General features: G+C 39.3%; 2 protein-coding genes across 4 annotated transcripts; one reads left to right on the plus strand and one right to left on the minus strand.

The window, feature by feature from the left end:
* Positions 1-2725: 2725 nt before the first annotated feature.
* Positions 2726-18431, minus strand: LOC135338307 (angiogenic factor with G patch and FHA domains 1-like). 3 transcript variants are annotated; one of them, XM_064534392.1, is made up of 18 exons: positions 18194-18431; positions 16088-16280; positions 15645-15829; positions 15327-15495; positions 14909-15083; positions 14642-14795; positions 13154-13241; positions 12850-12986; positions 12584-12648; positions 11941-12009; positions 9333-9429; positions 7228-7303; positions 7163-7177; positions 6077-6166; positions 5714-5969; positions 5540-5621; positions 4067-4112; positions 2726-3430 (listed from the first exon to the last, which is right to left on the minus strand). In XM_064534392.1, the coding sequence occupies exons 3-18, from the start codon at positions 15714-15716 to the stop codon at positions 3087-3089; spliced, it is 1935 nt and encodes a 644-aa protein (XP_064390462.1). In that variant the 5' UTR covers positions 15717-15829; positions 16088-16280; positions 18194-18431; the 3' UTR covers positions 2726-3086. The 3 variants fall into 3 exon arrangements, with proteins under 3 accessions (XP_064390462.1, XP_064390461.1, XP_064390463.1); XM_064534391.1 differs by having other exon boundaries at positions 15645-16280; XM_064534393.1 differs by lacking the exon at positions 7163-7177 and having other exon boundaries at positions 15645-16280.
* Positions 18432-18438: 7 nt separating this feature from the next.
* On the plus strand, positions 18439-20224 carry LOC135338309 (tRNA pseudouridine synthase Pus10-like). Its single transcript, XM_064534403.1, has one exon. It carries the CDS (start codon positions 18568-18570, stop codon positions 20101-20103), a length of 1536 nt encoding a protein of 511 aa, XP_064390473.1. The 5' UTR covers positions 18439-18567; the 3' UTR covers positions 20104-20224.
* Positions 20225-20241: the final 17 nt, after the last annotated feature.

Below are 20241 nucleotides of genomic sequence, written 5' to 3' on the forward strand. Positions count from 1 at the left end.
TAAACATTTTTCCTGGTGACAAGGTAGACTGGAAACTACTCCCAAAGAAGGGGATTGGTTCAGGGGAAATACGCCAGTGTCAAAATTAAGATCACTTAAGTTTAAAAATAATAATTATTTTTTGTATAAATTGTGGAAGCGTGGATAATTTATACAGAAGTCAAAAATTGGGAAACATGGCTGTCTCCTACATTGTATACTTGAGACGTTTTGGTTTTTATCTAAAACCTTAATTCTACCGTGCCATATTTATAGCCAGCACTTTCCCTGTGTTATAGAATAGAAGAGTTAGAGGGATAGGAAACAGAGTGGTGCACGTGATGATTTTACATTGAATCTGCAGTGGAGCCTCTAAAATTATCCGCGTTACGAGGCTATTAAGCACATTAATTTTTTGCAGGGTAACTCCCAAAGTAGCCTCGACTCTAGCCCCTTGAATAGTGGCTCAGCGGCTTGGAATCGAGGCTACTCCCAAAGCTGTGTTTCCTCGAGACATCATCTCTTTCAGCAATAATATTTATAACACGCCTAGTCCATGCGCCACGTGTAGTACTTACTAATGACTGACCATACCATAGATTGAAATGGAATTAGGGGATTGGAAACGAAAATTTTTGCGTGAAACAGTTATAGGGCGTGGCTAAAACTACAAAGGGATTATTTTATAGTCAGCATGCTCATTACCTGTCTAGTCTGCCATACAATGTGCTGTACATAGAAATGGTGAAATTGATAATTTTTAATGTTGAATATTCTAAAAAGTATAGAGAATATAGCTCTAAAAGATCGACTAAGCAACGCAACCACTATCACTAAACAAATAAATGCTATAAAAGAAGGAATAGCCCTTACTATGAAGTCGTGAGAGGTCAAGGCCCGTGGTGTGTCTAAAAGTATACTAAAGCAGTTTGAAGGACTATACTGCAAACGTTTATGAACAGTAAAGCTTATCCATGGCATGAAACCATTCTATATAGTACTTAGATACATAATAACCAAGTCAAGCAATGTCTTTTGCTGTTTAGGCTTCGCAGCAGGGAAAAAGAAAAGTTGACATGCTATACTCAACAAAAACTAAAAACAGAGTAAAGACAGCGGACTTAGACAAGTTAGAGCTTGTCAGTGGTGTAAACTTACTTCTCTAGAGTAACCTCCCAGCCTCTGAGTGATCGCTAGTGGATAGGAGAGCTAGAAACAGTTGAAATACAACCAGAGTACGGTCAAAACAAAAATAATCGCGAGCGCGAAATCATAACGCGGAGTGTTTCAACCATTTACACAGGGAGGCCTGGTCGTTTCCAATCCCCTTCCTTTTCAATCTATGACCATACCCAGTAAAAAGAGACTTTCCATATTATGTTCCCATGCAAGGCTGTTTTAGCTATTGGAACATTATAACGTGTAAGCGTGCTGGTTATGACTACTACAATAGGTATAGACCTTGAATGAGTTGCACGGACTAAGCACAGTTACTTGTAGTTTATTATGCACTGAGTGTAGAAATAGATATTGTTGTGATGGCCTCGATTAAACCGCAGTGTAGCGCGGATGTTACTCGAGATACCAACCGTTTCCTATCCCTCTAACTCTTCAATCTATGGTTATACCGTATTCACCCGAATTACCAGGACACCGTCAGTGACATATTACGGTGCCAGAGAGTTTCTAAGAGTTTTGAGTCTCTATTGAGCTAACATGCTCTTTTTTGTTCTTATTAGATCGGGACGTCTAAAAATATTTCCATTTCCTGTTGTTCCTTATATATAGAGTGAAAAAAATTACATAAGTCCGAAGTGTCCCTTAGAATAGAGTGTCCCGGTAATTCGGGTGAATACGGTAGTTAGTTCTGCACATAGAATCTCGAAATTAATTTTTTTTTATTATTATTAGTTGTGTTTTCTGTAGCTATGTATAGCCACTTAATATTTATTCTCATACTTGCAATGCATTGTAAGTATGAGAAATATTAATTGTAATCGTAAATGTTGACATGTTGTATGCACATTTCATGTATTATTTTGAAGATACAGTGGAACCTCTCCAACCACCCTCCGAATAAAGGCCAGCTGCTATATAACGGCCAGTCACCCAGGTCCCATATGAACAGTTTGTGTACAAAACAACCTCTCAACAAAGGCCATGCATGCACGTACCACTGTATAAAGGCCAAAACATTGTTCCCCAATGGTGTCCGTTATAGAGGGGTTCCACTGTAATTATAATCATAGCCATGCACTTTATGCACACCCTAAAAGTCCAATTACGAGGCACATAATTTATTTTGTTGGTCTGCAAAAACATTAATAATGATTATTGCTGTCTGCACCCCAAAAAGTTGTTCTTTGGCGCCCTTTTAAACTGTAACCCACGTACTTCTGACCTGGATCAAAGTTGGGTTGGCTATAAATTATGCAGTATTTTTCAACTTGATTATTATAGTCTCAACTAACAACACTGTGTCTCCTGGCCCCCTGACCAATTGCTGTGGAAAGCAAACATAATAATTATTATTATTATGGTCAACAACAGTGTCTCCCCCAGAAGCCATGGCCAATATTTATTGCATGGAGTTGAGGCATTCAACAACAAAACAGAATGATAGTATGTAGACATAAAATATTATACAATGCATAATAATTATTATGCATGCATGCATGCATGTATACTCCATTCAAAACCATTTTAGGTGTACGTATAATTATATTATTATAATTATAGAGAATAATTATTTTGATGATAATTATGGCACTCTTTCCATAATAATGGTCGATTACAATTATTATGATTTAAATCTCTCTTAGGAGAATTAACGATTAAAATTATAATTATCGACATTATTTTAACTTGATATAAATTATAGCCACAATCATGTATAGACAATTGCAATTAAGAGAATGTTGGGGACAATAATTATTAAGCAGTCCAGCAATAAATTAATTAATTGTTAAGTGTAGTCGTTTGTTGTTGCCAAAGTTAGAGTAAAGAGATAAAGAGATAATTATCTGCCTTGAGAACCGTTGGTAGATGTATGTCGATCTTGAATGTGTTAATATAAATGACTCCTATAATATTCGTTTAAAGTCATTTTAGGGGAGCACGTACTCATCATCATCACATAGTATATCTGCACACAAGTAGCAAACACATAGCTTGGTTTGTAAAACATTTGCTGTTCGTGTTATTGTTACATCAGCAATCTCCCCCGTATTCAACTCGGGTGCTGCTGTGCAAGTGAAATTACGGGGCCTCATGATTGCTATCCTATTTTTGCAACACAATTCCTGGCCATCCTCCGTACAGGTGGGATGGCAGTCCGTCTTCTTTACAGACATTTTAGTGTGGCAGGTGTAGTTAATGTTAGTAATGTTGGAAGTGAATATGTGAGTTTCGTTTGACTTTACAGTTCTTATCTTTCCACACTTTGTGTCACCTGTAGAGAAACATAAAATTATACAGTTACGGAAGTTGACAAAAAATTTGCACATTATGAGTATAATTATAGTAACTGATTGACAGCCAAGTGTTCGCCATCTGTCACACAACGTGAGTATCTACTAGTTAATTTAAGTGTTAATTGTACTGATCAGCGTCGAAGAGTCTCGATCGACAATATTATTTTGGTACACCCAGTTATAGGCTTATAGGAAGACACAATTTAAATTTGGCCAGGGCCTTGTAATTTCAAATCATAATAATTATACGCATTATTTTATCAACATGCGTTGCAGTCTAGCTCCTATAGCCTGCATGCATGTCAATTATAATCTTCCCATTATGGCAGTGAGGACCATGCACCATGATGTGGTATTCACAGTACAGCACGCCATGTATATATAAGCGGTTGATCTCACTAAATTCACTATGACTCTTAAAGTAACCAATGAATGAAAATTAATAATAATTATGCCATGTTAGGTAATCACATGAGACCATGCATACTCCGAAGAAAGGCAAGGAACTACACCGCCATGCATGCTTTGAGCTTCATAATTAAATGCACTATCTTTCTTTGACCTTCAAATTAAAAGGTTCTCTTTAATAATAAACTATCATAATTAATACTTACTTTTTATGGCTCCCAGCTTCAAACCAAAGTTGGGGCAGTACTTCACCTGTAATTGAAAATAAATACTTATAAAGTATCCGGCTTGGCAAATTTCCCTACAACAGCTAGCTAGGGCTAATAGTCAAGAAACAGGTGTTGATCCTTTAAGTGTAACACCAACAGGTACAAGTTATGCAAGCTGCGCTGTGCTATTACAGCCTCTCGCCATGTTTTGCTTCGCTCAAAAAGTATCAGGTATTATTAATTATTGTTGTTTGCAATTGTTGACAACAAAAGTCTGTCTGAACGATGCCTTGATGTGAATGGATCTTCAAGGACCGAAGCATATGACTTGTAACATAGTAAGTATTTTGCATTTCCCGTCAATGAATAGAGGGTAGATCTGCAATGAGGTCAGAGTTCACAAGAGCTGCCAACGTACGCATAGATAGTATCTATGGTGTGGGGCATGCAGCTTTGCAGCTCTTTTCTGACAGCATGGCTGGCTAACTCATACATGTAAGTTGAATAGAAAGTTTGTGCGAACAGATGTCGCTATAAAAGATTTTGAAGAGACTGCATGCAACAGCCTTCACTGTGAGTAAAACTAGCCATAACTCGAGAAAGAAACTTTGGTTTACAAAATCCACAACAAAATCCATGTGGCTAGAAGCCTATAGGACCTGTTAGTTTTCGGCGCATGCAACCGTTGACCAGTTACAGCTGGAATATGTTTTTATCAGTGCATAATTACGCAGATGCGACCACGTGCCCTACAATAAATTAAGTTGGTGGACCATGTACAGAACTAGGCGTGGCTTATCTCGCATTCAGTTGTAGGGCTTGGAAAATGAAGCTAGATCTAGCATAATTTTTGGGAGACTAAAAGCTAGGGCACAAAACTATATAGCATATTTGGACCCTCGAGTCTGCAGACCTAATTTCACTTGGTTCTATCTTTAACATAATGTAGCTAGAATAGATCTGTACTGTAAGCACTAGCCACTAGGCATGAGCAGGCATGGAGAAGTATTTTCTCTTTTGCAAAACCTAGCAGTAGAGGATTATATTTCACTTTCTGTAGTCAGTCCACAAATAAATTGTCTTTTCAGAATGAGAGTGATGTCTTTAAACTGGAATAATGGGTACACCAAACTGGCTGATCGACTTTTGAGAATAGTCAAAAAGACTTATTAGGCAACATAAAATGTCAAGGCCTATTCAGTTTTCTGGCCTGGCTCTGGAACAAAGGGGTCTGAATAAAAATTAATACTGGCGATGTTCAAGTGTTCAAGGAAAACTTTGGACGATCATGCAATAATAGTAGATTGGCCATGTTCTGATGGAGCTCATGTCCATTGTTCACATTAAATAGCTAATTGGATAATTTCAAAAAACAGAAGGCCTGCAAGTGTTAGCAGACTTGACAACAGATGGCTCACTGACACCTCCATTTACCTCAACATGCACTGACTGCATGCACACTCAACTTACAATTGGACAAACTGGAAATGTGATGATTTCGTTATCGATGTGCTTGGGAAAGTCACCATGTTTAGAAAGCACGATTGTATACCTACACGTACATAATAGTATTACATAATGGATAGTGGATACATAATATTATATCGATCCACAGTTATAAGTACATGTTAGTATAATAATTACCTGAATGAGACGTTCGAGGCTTTTTGTAACGATTTCATCGACGCTGACATATAGGTGATGTTCAGCCATTCCCCATTGTCGCCAAGGAAACATTTTGACCGACAAGAATGTGCGATAGAGTTATCGCCGCATATTGGACCAACAGTGTTAACTGGGAGATACCCTTTGATCAGTACTTTCCCAGAAATTGATCCAATTTGCTTCACCAAAATTCCACCGATTTTGTGTCCCGACTTTGCAGTGTTCCTGAATTCAACTATAAATGAAACAACGCAATAAAAGTAAGACAATGCCATTATGTACTTTTTGTAGAAAGCAAGGTGCTAACATGTTTGCTTCAACCCAGCACTTCAGCAGACTTACCATGATAGAGTGTATCTGGCTCTATGCAATTGACAACATCTCCAGCCCGCTTCATGGTAACAGTAACAATGCTCGCTGCTACCTTTATTCCTGTGTCGTGTGTCACATGGAATGAGTTGCACACAGAGTGTACTTCACGAATGAGATCAGGCCAACTTAAACTGCATGAAACGCAGATGCTAAAAATGAGCACAATTTTGCAAATAATTGGCTTCATTTTACTCTAACAAAAAAACTTGAGAGATGAGGAAATGCTATAATTATTATACTGCTGCTATAATAATCACTTAAGCTCACTTTATCCTGGCTATGCTCTTCTTTTATACATTTTGCTGCAAGGCTAGAGGGTGGGGCTAATAATTATTATTGTGGCCACTTATTCACCACGACAACAACGGTATGGCTGTTGATCTTTGTCAGTTATTTCCATGCCATGCCATAATTATAATTATGTATCTTACAAACATGCAGCCTGGCTTGTTTATGTACTCGTATATTATATTTTACAGGACTTTACAACAGGTACAACAGGACAGTACATGACATGCCATATTATATTTTTGCATCCCATGATCGCAAACCAAGATAGCCACAATTTTTGCGGAGGATTGGCTAGGCCACAATTAATAAGATTACAATGGCACCACATTAGTCCCATGCACAGGTGTCACAATACCACCACATTTGCACGTAATTAACCCCACCACTTGCCTTTGATTCAATTAGGAATTACGGTATTAGTGACAGAAAATTGCATCTGTTAAAACGAATCAAGCAAATAAACTAATTACAAAGTGGTAAAATAAGCGTTTGATGCTGTTTTACAATCACCCTAAAAAATGTGAATTCCACCCACACAAATAATTATACGTACTCGTACAAGTCTCTATGATTATCTTGTTATAAGAGACTACTACTTGACATGCATTATAATTATACACCTGCAGCATGACTTGGTATGTGTACGCCAATAAAAAATGTTCATGAACTATACATAATGTGTACATCTATTCAATGAACATACGTGCATATAATTATGGTGAAATACAATTTAATTGCTGATCTCATCAAACCGTTTTCTCATACGTTTTGACTTTGAATCTGCAATACACAACAACGTTAAAATAGAAATTAGCATTAAATAAACTAACTTCTTGAATCCAGGCCGCTCCTACCGGAGTCTTCAAAACCCAAACCAGATTTAGGATTTCTGATTTGTGTTCGAACCTGGCAACGTGTGTATGTAAAATTAATTATACGAATGTATATCACTGTCACTTTTTAGTACTGAATTAGTGATTGAAGCACCCGGCCCTTTAATTTTGGCTTAAGAAGGGTAATTCTGGAATTATCATTTCCAGGCTTCAGAAAATTGGCTCATTAAAAGGACAATTTTTATGAAATTACTGCAGTTTTTCTTCTTGCGGGAAGCCTGCAGGTATATTAATTAAGCACGCAGACTTTAATTGCGACTCTTAAAATGCTGGAAGCTGGGTATACTAGCTCCTATATACTTTGTACTTTGTACTTGTGAGGGTTGCCCATTGTGAATTTTGTTTGAGTCGATAAATCAGCACGCACATCCCGAAACCTCAAAATTCGGCCATTTCCGAGAAAAAAGGTGCTTCCGGAAGCCAATTTTCAAAGAACCTATAACTACAAAAGTGTCTCAGAATAATCACCACAATTATACCCTAATACCGTAGTGCTAGAAATAATTGTATGAATTAATGCATGCAAAACATGCTTGGCCTATTTAAGGCTCTGATAAGGGTCTGAAAACAAGAAGAGATTAATTTCCTCAATTAAACGTTGCGATTTCAATGGGGACTGCTGTACATGCCTCCAATTAATATTGTGCAACATAAAAGTATGTGAAATTGTACAAAATAGTCGAGCATTAATTTCTAGCACTCCGGTTAATGCGCTGAGACGGTGTGGAATACATTTTCTTGCCTTCACATCGTTAAAAACGATCTGTCGATAAATCTGTACTTATAGGTAAAAAAATTCAAATGTTCATCATGTTCATGTCTTCACACACTTGAAACACTTCAACATGTTAGCCTTGTTACTCAACTGACTGCAGGTGATTGCACTCTATAATTTAGTATGGCCCAGGAATGCTGTAATTGCAGGTATTACAAACATTCTCACATTACTATAATTATTTGTTGCAAGGTCACCAAAGTGCACCTTCCCACCATGTGCACACCACTAAGAATATAAAATGATTTAATTTGTCTGCTACTGCAGGAAGTGAACCTTCTTAATTGGTTCCAAAATCTGCAGTAAGGGTTTGGGGCACATGGTCCTATGTATTTATTACTTACAGTACTACCATACGATGCAAAAATATAATTATTGTGAAGCTTAAACCTAGTAAATTATGTACGTACACGTATGATTGTACATCTACATCTACATGTACGTAACACATCTGATCAGTGCTTTGCTTTTTTTTTTACCATTACCATTATAAGCAACACAATCTGCTTACTGGTGCCAGGATAGGATTGGGGAAGAAACCGTACTGCCGTTGTTTCAATGAGGCCTAGGAGATTGAAGAGCAGTGGGACTTATGTACTGATCAACGCTTCCTCTCAGAATCATTGATTGACATGATACGTAAGAGGTAATGCACAAACAATTACGATAACCAAAGTGATGAGCATGCGTATGCGAGTCATGAGTATTTCTCGTAACAATTTACATGGACCACCTGGATAATTTGAAACATGCACTGAATTGACCTCTCTGCTTGACTGGTGTCATGCAGGATATGGTTTGAACATGCAGGCATCTGAATCTTGTGCCATGAGATCACAAGACACGTTTCTACCACTTAAACTCTGAATGCCCACTTTAAAATTAGATTATGAGCCAACCCTTTGATGTTTGGCCAAGTGATAATTAGATTAAGAGTTGTGCAGTATAAAATCATAGCCTTGAAACCACTTTTGACCACTAACAAGGACCAGTTGCAAGAAACCCATTCAAATATAGCAGTTTAATTACCACATTCACTCTTGATAATACGTACATTTTGTATGTATAACATAACTATCTCCTGGCACCATCCATTTAGCGAAACGAAAAATTTAAACACTCAAGAAATGTACACTGCAGTCCTTTAATTGGCCGTCTTTTATTTTGCAGTTTGCTAACTCTATCCAAAGAAAATAATTATATACACACCGTATCTGCTATAGTGATCGATCGAGACAGATACATCGCAATCAAGTTGTATACTTACAGGGTTGACATGTCCCTGTTCCTCCTTCCCCAGCCCCGTTCCACTCCACCCCATTTTCACCAACATACGGTGACCAACATTGTCATCATCAATTGCCCTACAGGGGAGGGTAAAATATTGTTAATGTACATGAAAGGCGTAAATGTAGAAACCTATAATAGGCAGTAACAACTTTCATTGGTCCATACATGTACATACATGTAGCATCGGCCTACTCCATTATGCAGCCCACAAAGTTGAATTTTTCATTATGAATTGAACCTGGAAACTCTCAGCCGCAGGGTGTATAGCTTTTAATTAATTGTAATTGTGTAGGTAGGTCCCACGCAAGGAATGCAATGGACATTACACCACATGATAACACACTACACTATAGCTATACAAAACTCCTATAGAAAACCATGGCAACCACCAGACTACCAGACTATGACCTAATATCACCCACAAGCATGTTAGACATAATTATAGGACAAATAAATAGATTTAATAAATGTCTGGTTGGCCAATAATGTCTAGCTATATCCATTATACACATGAAGTTAGTCCCAGTAGTGGTGTGCAGATGTTCCATTGAATCAGACTATACATGTGTCTGTAATTATGGACTATTAAAGCCACACTCAAAAACTCGTAACACCAGTTGCTGTTACACATCTTGATTGAAATGTGTATACACCTTTGTTTTAATACTGCTGCCCTAGCTATAATTGGTCAAAATTATTCACAAGTAAGTTGACCCTGTGATAAGGACAAACAAGTCTACATAAGGTGGTAGTGCAGGCGCTAACATAATTTATAGCAAAGGTACACTACAGTACTGGAATTCAATACAAGAACTCTTTCATTATACTATAGGCTAGCTTTATCAGCAAACATTGTAATCGAGTGCACGCACATGCACGTACATGTACATGTATAATAGCAGGATTGGTACGTTGTAGGCTAGGTGAGGGCATGGGCAGCACGTAATATAATAGTGTATCTATAGGTGTGTGGGGAGCTCCAAGGTGTGTCTCTAGAGACCTTTTAATTGTCTTGAATCAAAACATACACCATGAAGTGTGAAGTACGTGCAGTCTATTGTGAATTGAGCTTTGAGTAGGAGTCCCAAACAGTTTAGTGGGGTAAAAATTTAGCATATGTCTCAAAACAAAATCTCACACAATCGTCCTCCTACGTGTATGTATTGATTTATATGCATGTACTACAAAAGTCACGTATGTGTATAATAATTATATAGCTACAAACTGCATGTATATCAGTATAAGAGTCTTAGACTAGCTGCATGTTTTCATAAAAATTGTAACGAGGCACTAGTGCAGGTTATAATTATACGTAAAACAAGTAATAGCATATAAGGACAGGGTTACACATTCATGGCATTTAATTATGTGCATGCATGACTATCCAACCTTATTGGCTTAGTTTTAGCTAGCCAGACAACCTTTATAGAAGCATTATAAAATTATTGGGCTGGAAGTTTCACCATAGATGAGGAAGAGGGATTGGTAAAGGAAGCAGTGCACATGATGATTTTACATTGAATCTGGAGTAAAGCCTCGAAAACTATCCGCGTTGCACCCTATAAACGAGGCTATTTTACCAGGTAACTCGCTCAAAATAAGAAAGTTGTGTTTCCTCGAGACATCATCTCTTTATAACATGCCCAGTCTGTGAGCCACGTGTCAGAGGAAGTGGGACATGTGTCCATAAGTCACATGGCAATGGAATGTGTGGCATACAATGTTTACGTTGGGCTCTTGACCTTTAACCTTTTCTTAGATTTCAGTGTTGTGCTCTCTAGCAAGCTCACATCACTTTCTAGCAATCTCCAACATTATAAACTGTTATGGGAGATGGCAGCTGATCTGAGTTAACCCTCTTAGACTGCTCTCCATAGCAGCCTATGTACAGTGAAAACCACTAGGTTTGATGGTGAATTTCAAGCTATTGAGCCGGGATCCCATGGGGATCGCTGATCCACAAGTTAGTATCATCCTTTCACTACATGATAACTAAATTTTTAAGAATATGACCGTGGGATCGCTGCTGTTTTGGCTGCTTGAAGATCAACACTTTTCATGCACAAATCCTTGTCTAAATCTTTGCGGTTAAACGTGGATTGTTAATTATTGAGGCACACGTGATGCGTGTCCTACCTCCTCTGGCCACGTGTAGTACTTGCTAATGACTGACCACACCCAGTAAAAAGGGACATTCCAGTAAAGTTATAAGCGTAACGCTGCATGCTATTTATAGTCTTGTATTGCTAAACGTGTAAGCCTGCTGGTTACACATGTACCTGCTAAATAGGTATAGACATTTAACAGTTAATTGCCAGACTGAGCATATTATATTTGCTGGTTTAAATTATTATGCACTGTGTGTAGAAATAGATCATCAGCTTGGCTAGCAGGGCCACGCCAATCTATACAGCTTTGGCTTGTTGACACAGCCTCGATTAAACCCTGGGTAAAGCGGATATTACTCGAGGGTACTTCCGTTACCAATCCCTCTTCCTCTTCTATCTATGATTTCACTCAGTAATCCCCTTATCCCTGCAATACTCGATGTACATGTATTGGTAGATGAAGTGCATGGATCTGACCTGTCAGCAGAGGAAGGCAGTGCATCAGGATAGTCTAAGTCAGGAAGATCAGAGCCGACAGTCACACGACTATAGTGTGTGAGTGTGTTCAAAATTCAAAAAGGGAGTGAAGTATAAACACGTGCATAATTATGTGTACTATAATAATAATTTTTATATTAATTATCATGTGGACATGATTGCAATGCACAATTGCCACAATAACTATTACTTAGAGGCTTGTACAATCCCCATTGAAAACGCCGCGTTTAAACGAGTAATTGTACAACGTTTTTTGGAGCCTCAGACCAAATTAAGGTGGCAAATTTAAGATCAATTTGGTCTGGCCTTAAAATTGGCCTACCTCGTAATTAAATTATGCTATATGTAGCTGCAGAATTATATCTAGCACTATACCTATATAATTATAATATAGTGTCATGTACATTATTTACTACAAGCTTTTAGTTTAGCATAAATGCCATTTAGTTATTGCAAGCTCAGCACTTTAAGCTGCATCCATGGTCCCCGCTATAATTGAGGTTGCAACACGGACTGTCCGTGTGAAATAGTGCTAATTGCCTGCGTTTCCAACCCCCTTCCTCTACTATCTACGGTACTACGGTCAAACCTGTCCACATACTCTTCTATAAAACTCTCTCACCGTAGCTCTGCTCGGTCCTTGTAATGACCTTTTTCTTCAGGACGTTCGCCAAACACATCTTTGACCTACGGGCACCGAGTTTGCATGTACACATTACACCAGGCTTTGCCACGAACAGTCAATACTGGCCGCTCTTATACACCAATAAACACACACTAAAACGATAGAACAGAAGGCCAACATGTAACTTGCAAGTGGATGCCAACGTGTATAATCATCACATTTAAAAGCAGTACGTTATTACTCGAAGTGCACACTGTACTAACACGCAATCCGTATTTCTTTTTGATTCTGTTGAGCTCTTTTCTCCGCTTCAGGTCCAAGCTCTCCTTCGTCTCTATCTTTGCTGCCTCGACAGGTGGCAGGGGGTTGCCAGGGTCACAGCCGTCACATACCTCAAGGCCTATTGGTTGGGAGAGAGCCACATTATAATCTCAGACTGCAATTATGTATATGGACTTCCTCCAATGTTCACAAAAATAATCGTTTAGTTGCATAGTTGGCCTTTCAAATGAACGCTTCGTAAAGTTTATATAATTATTAGCTGGAGCAGATTGTGGCATGGCCCACCTGCATGGATGTGCATTGAGCAAGTGGTGGAGCCGATAGTTAGAGTGTCGCCATGGGAGATTGGGTGGGGGGTACACGCCTCCTTTGGCTGTTGGGAGGAGATCATTAAGTGTTCATGAGCACACTAAATAATAGGTTAAAGTGAATAAGGCGAGAGCTAACAGGTACATGTATATACATTTGTAGATGTACGGTCAGACAGAACTGCAACGCTAAGTGAGTGCATGCCTTCCATTTGGTTTAGGGACAGATCGATTGGAGAGTCAAACATGTATCGTATTTTTAAAAACCCACGGTAAAAGCTCTGTCTTTGTCAATAAACGCCCATGTATGGGGCGTGGCACTGTGGGTGGAGCTGAATAAGCACGTGGAACCAGTTGCAAGCATGGCAGCATACAATAATAGATGCTATTTATGATGGCAGAGAGAGAGATACCGACACAGAGGGAGAACACCACTCACCACTCCTATGACTTAAGATTTAAGCTGAGAGTAGCCTCGTTCCCATGCAAGCCGATTTGTCTCTAATTTAACGCAAAGAGGCGACCTAGCGTTAAATTAGAGGCAAATCGGCTTGCATGGGAACAAGGCTAAGCTGAGCTGTGGCAGCAGCCAAAAAGAGCATAATAACTGCTGCTATGCAAGAGTTCGGAGTAGATATTAGAATAAGCACCCCCTCTACAGACTTTGATATGAAATAAACGCCCGGGCGTTTAATCAAGTAAATACAGTATACAGTACGTGTTTATTTTCAACAGAAGGGAAAATGGTTACATATATATGTATAGGCCACCACAACAGACCAGTGGGAATTCCTAGGGAGGTTTAGATTTACGTCTACGGGTACTAACAGTGTATTGAATTTCTCTGGTTAATTACATCTGAAGTTTTGATGTGGTACGTACGTCACACTGGATATACTGCACGTTGTTTTTAAGTTTAAGCATCAGCATGTCAGCACTGGACACCACGGGTATAGTTACAATGTACCCACAAACTAAAATTCTACGTGGGTACTGTTAAAGCACACTTTTTTTATTCAAGTTCTATGCACAAAATACATGAAGGGTAAACCAAATAGCCATGCAAACAAGGCTAATGCAAAGGTCACCTTTAACTAAAAGCAGAATTATACGTGCAGGTACGAACAGAGTAATATGACATTAAATCTGACTAGTCAAAAAGGAGAGGCAGATTTCATTTAAGACAACTTTTAAAGAACAATATTACTGACATAAAAAAAGGCATAATAATAATAATGGTACATGTAAAATAATGTAGAGCTTATTCCATAAGGGAACTACACTTACAAAAATGGTTGACTGCTTATGTGTCTTAGCTGGGGGAAGGATGGGGGAAAGAACTACCGTATAGCGCGAAATTTTCATTCTCAACTTTCAATGAGGGAATTTTACACTGTACGTGTATTTTACAATAATTAATTATTGCTATTAGTTTACAGATTGATACACTGTACATACACCTCACCTTACTGAGCCTGTGGTTGTTGAGGCTACTACCATTGACACTGCCCAGGTCAGTGAGTGTGAAGCACTGCTCTGCCTTGTCGTAGCTGAGTTTAGCATGAGACTTGCTCACACATAACTCAGGGATCTTTACACCATTCACACCCTCAGGTTCTCTATAGCAATTAATCGGCCAGGATCATTATTTGTATGCCTTCCAATACAGTACCGGTATACACCTACATTGTACTGTACATGTACAGTCATGTATGTATACATGTACATGTACCTTCCAATGTTGGCACCCTTGGCAGTGATAATAAATACTGAGCCCTTGCCTAGACTGTCACTGTCTGTCACTACCATTCTGAGACAGGAGATCCACTGGTTCTCGGGAGGTGGGGAACCTATGGGCAGTCGCGGCCTCTTAGGAGAGCGGATCTCCCCCTCTTCTTCCTCAGAGACTGGGATTCAGGCAATGAGGATCAAGTAAAGCTCCTCTTTTTATGCAATTACTAACTGTACGTACATGTAAGCCGTCAATTACTCTCTATAATTATACTTCAAGAAAAACTTACGTACATGCGTGTACCATATAAGCATGTACGAAGACTATAATTAAGTGCTTATCGCTCTACAATTCAGTTCGAAAAGGGCTTATTTTTCAGGTGGTTAACACATTCATCCTGCATGTATAATTATAGCACCTGAATCCGAGTCACTGCTGATGACAATGCACTTCTTTTTTTCCTTTCTCGCAGTATCTTGTCCCTTAGCATCTATTGGAGTGACTTGAGAATGAAAGACGTAACGTCTCTGTTCATGATCGTACTGGTAGTAGCAATCTCTGCTAGGGTCAAAGTACAGCTGCAGGTCCTGGGATAGTTGGTGCGCATTTTAAAAATCTATAACATTATAAGCACTCAGTGCGACATGCACACGCACGAATCACTACAAGTTCAGCGTTCTGCATTTGATCCGTAAGCAGGCGCTAACCTTAAAGCACTGATCACTAGCTAACTTACCTGATCATAGAACAGTTGGTCCTGAAATGAGGTCCGTGGGCTTTCCTCAATCTGATAACCACATCTCTCCATCACTCGTTCAGACACTTCCGACAAAATGGATGAAATGGACTGCTCCTTACTCGTCTTAAACTCTTTCTCAAGAGCAGACAACTTTTGAAGCTCTTCCTCATCACTATCCCCAACTTATGGGAGAAATGGTTGAACAGAGAGACTATAAGAGGTTTTTTTTTAAGGGACTAGAATATGATTGCAGAACAAGAAGGGACTGATATAAAAAAAAATGTTGATCAGGCTCTCTCCCTATAGTCTGATGGGTGCAAACAGAGTTAGACATGTACAACTATTATTATTGTGGGTTTACAAACAACAAATCTGTCGGTAGTAAATGAAAGGGATTAAGAGACCTGGCCTGTGTTACTGTAGTCATTTCAATTCGGTACCTTGGAGACCAGCGATAAAAGGTAGTTTAGATTTAGAGTCTGTATGTCCAGTAGTTAGTGAGTCGACATCGGCTTCATCACACTTGGTTGCTAAAGGAGCGATTCTTGTTACAGAATCAGCAGCACTGGTTGTTGTGACTGACTGCTGCTCACAATATGAATGAGACACAGGCACTAGATACTGCTGACTCGTCTATTGGGAAGGGACATTACACAAAATTTGGTAATCCATACAATATACAGTACGTGTATGTAACGTCCTTTTTCGAAAATTACAGCGCTCAGCGCGGCACACCAATAGAAAAATTATAATTCATGTTTCTGCTTATAATGAAAGCACTGCAGGTGCTGATGCCTCAGTGGATGCAATATTATCATGCAAGGAATTTGGCAGAAAATGGATGGTGAAAAAGAGTGGGAATGATCACCAACGATTGTTGCTAAAAAGGATGCGGAAAAGTTCGAAAGTCCATAATTAATGGCTACTTTTTACAGCTCTTTTCTCACTCTTGTGCAGAGCTACATGTAGCTACCTACTAAGTAGAATAACTAAGTTAAAGTATATACCAACAGATTTTGCTGCGCATGAGTCTGCAATATGGCCTTCAAAGTAGCCACAACTTGAGAATAAAGCCTATTTTGCAAATCCTCATATAGAAGTCTAGAAATCTAACTAGAAGCCTATAGAAGATCTTACTTTCGTATCCTTGAGCAGCTGTACAGACGTCTAGACAGACACACACATAAACACGTGCTTGCGTAGCAACGCACACAGAGGAATAACTGAGGCATAATTATTGGAGTGACGCTTAGCGTTACAACGTATTGGATAGCTGTTCCATGAGGCTATAACGCTTAATTATAAATATCGCCTCAATTTCACACGCCAGAACAATTTATTCCCAGAATTTAGGTCTACTGGGCCAACATTTTCTTCTAGTAGTGCGGCGCTGTAACTAGAAAAGAGTCAGACCACAGCTACATTTTGTATACAATGTTAATGCAAGGCACAATCATGTTTTATACGCAGGATAAGGGTTAAATCTTTGACCGGAATAAATACAGTAAACTACCCAGTAGGAAAGGAACAAAACTAGAGCACTGAAGTGCTAATTAACCCTCGGCTGTATAATAGATCTATAGAAACCGGAGGAGTGTTACAATGTAACAAACCACTTTTAACCAGACTCTAGTCTGGTAATGGATCACTTCAGCTGCAAATGTAGATCTACCTCGAATAAAGGTCGCATGATGATGTAGAGCTAGCCAATGTGTAAGTTTAAGCTTCTTAGCTTTGCTCGGGCTCGGTACAACAACGAAGCTTTAATATTGAAATCTGCCACAATTAAAACTAATAACTTGTTGTGTGAAGTCAATCCATGCTGTAAACGCAGTGCTATGGCATCCAGGTGAGTAGATCGACTCACAATGACATGTCACACACAAACAAACTAGAGCACTGAAGTGCTAACCCTCGGCTGTTGACATGATAAAATAGAACCAGACGAGTGTTCAGTTACACACTAATAAAGAAGCAACAACTTTTAATAAGAGACCGGTAAAGGATCACTTCAGCTGCAAATGTGTAGCTCTACCTCGAATAAAGGTTGCGAGTAGAGATAGCCAACGTGCAAGTTCAAGCTTCTTAGCTTTGCTCTGCTTTTATACGACAACGAAGCTTCAACATCGAAAAATCTGCTACTAATAACTTGTTGTGTGGAGGCTATCCATGCTGTAAACGCAGTGCTATGGCATCCAGGTGAGTAGACTCACACGTCACACGTCACACACAGACAAACAAACAAACCAACGGATTACTACCGTATACCCGTGGCCGCCCATGCGCACCTCGGGTAACAAACCAACAGACTACTATACCCGTGTCCACCCACGCGCACCTTGGGTAACAATGCCATTATGATAGCTCATAATTATGATAGCTCATAATTATGATCATAGAAATCTACACGTATGTTCTTATATATCAATACTACATTATTGCCATTTTTTTATAATATTGCTGTGCAACAATACATGGATCACTTCACTCTTTACGATGTAGAGTGGCAGGGCCACGAAATGTTTCCAAGGTTTTATATCACTCACAGGATTATAGTAATACCCCGTTGGCTTGTGAAGGTACACGATGACTTGCTCGTAATCCCCACTACTGTCAGTTGTCGCCAGGCCAGTATCTGCAATTGGTGAACAACTAGTGTCAAACGAAAAACTAACAGGAACCAAGGGTGAAACATTGCTATAGCGTTTCTTGACAACCAGGAATAGAGGACAAGTCAGTAGCTTTAGCTTTGGGTTCAGTCATTCTCAGGCGGTGAAGATCGTCAATTAGATTTTATAAAAACGTGTCTGAGTTTCACAGCAAATTAAAGCTGCTGAAGCTGGCTAGATTTTAGCTAGCTAGCTGAAGAAGGACAGTGAAGGATCTCTTCATCCTGTTCCATGATTCATCTGAGCCAGCCATGGATATCTGTAGCTATTGTCTGGGTGTGTTTAGACTGGAGAAGAGCGATCTGAAAAATCTTGCTCAGTATTTTCCTTCTCTGGCAACTCGGTGTTCCACCTCTGAAATGATGAAAGCAAAAGATGTCGTAATGGAACAGCCGATTGAGAAAAGGGCTAAACTATCCGACAGCCCACAAGTTGTGACGCCCTCTCATTGCATTCTATGTCTTAGTCTAAGCGACAAGACTCAAATCGAAATGATGGTGTCGAACATTCTAGATCAACTTGATACTGAACAGTATCAAGGTCTTTCAACATATGTTATTGCTGTTCATGCTCCACTCTCCCTTAAAGTGCGCAGAATGGGAATGGAACACTTAATGAGGTGTATAAATTCCGATACTCCTGATTCTCTATCCGAGGCCGCTATTAGTGATATCAACCTTCTTTCACAGCCAAATCAGGCTGCCAATGAATCTACGCATCTCAAGTCTTTGTCTGATGAGTATTATGTAAAGGTGAATTTACGCTCGCGTATTACTGATTTGATTGAAGAGAAAGCTCCCCATTTGGAATACAGTGTGGATAGTCCATTTCTCATTACTGTTAAGCTTGATCATGCCACATCTGATCACGATTGCAAACCTGTCATCAGTCTAGCACTTCCAAAACTGCAGTGCAAGAAGCCAAATTCCAAGCTCAAGACAAGCGTTTCAACTGTTATTGTAAATGATGCAGTCAGTGCACTTCATGCACAAGACTACCGCAACAATATGTTCTTCTTAACACCAGTCACTGAGGCTTGTTCCTATGAAATCGAATTCTCTCATAAGCCAATGTTTGTTGGAGGAAGGTACAACAAGTTTTCTCGCACACTGTCTCAAACTCCATGGATAATTGATGGCCATCGCAAATCCGAGTCTTCAGTCGAAGAGATGATCTGTGACAAAATGACCTGTCTACTTCGTGCTGACAGCCATAAGTTTTCTTCTTCTGGCAGGGAAGATGTTGATGTGAGAATGCTTGGAAATGGTCGGCCATTTCTTGTCGAGTTCCTCAACCCCAGGAATCTGTCATTCAACAGTGAAGATTTATTCAAAGTGCAGCAAGAAATCAATGAAGCCACAGTAGAGGTACAAGTTAGACTTCTGAAACATGTATCAAAGAAAGCCACTGATGTTCTAAGGAAAGGCGACGAAGATAAAACAAAGCACTACTCTGCATTGATTTGGACACCCAAGGAGATTGCTCCAGAAAATATAGAGTTTCTCAGCGATTTGAAACTCATAGAAGTTGCTCAAAAAACACCCATCAGAGTTTTACATCGAAGAACACTAGCAACGCGTAAGAGAACAATATACCGAGTAACAGCCGATTATGTAGATAGTCACCATTTCACTCTCTGTTTGAGTACTCAGGCTGGAACGTACGTTAAAGAATTTGTTCACGGAGATTTTGGAAGGACTAAACCGAATCTTAGGCTAATGATGAAACAAGATGTGGACATACTGTGCTTAGATGTGCTCGACGTTGAATTAGACTGGCCAATCTGACTCTGCTTTTAGCTGCAATGTATTTCATGTAGAATGCTGTCTTGTGCATGTCATGCGTATACTAGTCTACTATGATTGTGGTTTTATAATGATATTCATCAAAGTTTTTTGCCTGCCCCCCCCTGGTCTGTTTTTGGG

This window comes from Halichondria panicea, chromosome 7, assembly GCF_963675165.1.
Source record: "Halichondria panicea chromosome 7, odHalPani1.1, whole genome shotgun sequence".
Lineage (NCBI taxonomy): Eukaryota > Metazoa > Porifera > Demospongiae > Suberitida > Halichondriidae > Halichondria > Halichondria panicea.

Excerpts from the sequence above, each read along its gene's own strand:
- LOC135338307 (XM_064534392.1), bottom strand. The coding sequence starts at position 15,716 with ATGGAGAGATGTGGTTATCAGATTGAGGAAAGCCCACGGACCTCATTT. Across the intron at positions 15,084-15,326 it reads CAGCAGTGACTCGGATTCAG|TCTCTGAGGAAGAAGAGGGG; the intron begins GTGCTATAATTA and ends CCTGAATCCCAG. Across the intron at positions 5,622-5,713 it reads GCCTCGAACGTCTCATTCAG|GTATACAATCGTGCTTTCTA; the intron begins GTAATTATTATA and ends ATGTACGTGTAG.
- LOC135338309 (XM_064534403.1), top strand. The coding sequence starts at position 18,568 with ATGGATATCTGTAGCTATTGTCTGGGTGTGTTTAGACTGGAGAAGAGC.